The sequence below is a fragment of the Acanthisitta chloris genome, unplaced genomic scaffold (assembly GCF_000695815.1).
Source record: "Acanthisitta chloris isolate BGI_N310 unplaced genomic scaffold, ASM69581v1 scaffold17, whole genome shotgun sequence".
Classification (NCBI taxonomy): Eukaryota; Metazoa; Chordata; class Aves; order Passeriformes; family Acanthisittidae; genus Acanthisitta; species Acanthisitta chloris.
In genome coordinates this window covers 2,744-3,963 of record NW_008681810.1, presented here as the reverse complement: position 1 = coordinate 3,963, position 1,220 = coordinate 2,744, and the positions used below count along the sequence as shown (strand labels likewise).

The 1,220-nt window shown below is 59.3% G+C and overlaps 1 protein-coding gene across 1 annotated transcript in view; it reads right to left on the bottom strand.

Moving 5' to 3' along the window:
- The window catches only part of ULK3 (unc-51 like kinase 3), a 6,837-nt gene that overhangs the window by 2,892 nt on the left and 2,725 nt on the right, over nt 1-1,220 (bottom strand). Inside the window, 5 exon segments of the mRNA XM_009078217.1 lie at nt 3-67; nt 231-333; nt 423-463; nt 582-687; nt 765-920. Of these exon segments, the coding sequence (XP_009076465.1) occupies nt 3-67; nt 231-333; nt 423-463; nt 582-687; nt 765-920 (471 nt within the window).

Below are 1,220 nucleotides of genomic sequence, written 5' to 3'. Positions count from 1 at the left end.
ACCTTGGCAATGGCAGCTGAAGCCATTTCCAGCGCTGCACAGAGCCGAGGCTTGTCCTTGGCCATCTCTGCAAGGGGACATGGCAATGGGGAGTGCCCAAAACCTTCACCCCTCAGCCCAAAACCCTGCTGGTGTCCCCTTCCTGCTCCCAAAACCTTCACCCCTCAGCCCAAAATCCTGCTGGTGCCCCTTTCCTGATTTGACACTAGGGGACCCCAAAAACCTGCTACCTTTAAGGATCTCTCTGGATGGGTTTCCTTTCGCCAGGAGGCTCTTGTTGCTGGAGGAGACCAACACCTTCAGCTCCTCTGCTCGGGAGATGTACTGCCCCACCTGTGAGTATTTTGGGGGTGAGGGGACCCCTGCCATGGGGGGCAGAGGATGGGGGTGCTGCCTCCACGTCCCCAGGAGTTTTGGCTCACCTTGGCCCGGATAGCTTCTTTCCGCCGCGCATCACTTTCATCTGAGAGAGAAAATAATCAAATGCTGTGGTGGGTGGGCTGAAACATGGCCTTCCTGGGGGTGCTGCTCCCCAAAAATGAACCCAGAACCCACATAACCCCCGGGGAGGGGGGACTCACAGTGCAGTGCTGGCACAAAATAATCCAGGGCTTTGCAGTAGAGGGAGAGGGCAGCGTTGGCATCTCCCTCTTGATCCTTCCTCACTGCCTCCACCACCAGGTCGGTCTGGGGGATATGATGGGGGGCTCATGGCTCAGCCTCCACTGCTTCCCCAGGGCCCAGCCCCCCAGGGCCCTGCTCACCGCCTTGCCCAGGCTCTCGGGGCCAGGGACGTGCTCCATGTCCACGAAGGGGTGGGCAAAGAAGTGCTCGAAGGAGATGCGCTTCAGAGGGTCCCTCTCCAGGAGCTGTCCCAGGAGATCCCGGCATTCCGGGGAGAGCTGGGGCCGGCTGGGGAGCTGGGGAGGGAAGGGGCTGAGAATACTGACCACTGTGAGAACCCATGGAATCACAGAATATTCAGAGCTGGAAGGGACCCACGAGGATCACCAAGTCCAACCGTTGGCCCCACATAGGACACGCCAACAATCCCACCCTGTGCACTATCCAAGCATTTCTTGAGCTCTGTCAGGCTTGGGGCCATGACCACTGTCCTGGGGAGCTGTTCCACTGCCCACACACTCTCTGGGGGAAGAACCTTTTCCTGACACAACTTCAGGCCATTCCCTCGGGTCCTGTCACTGGCTGCGGGAGAGATG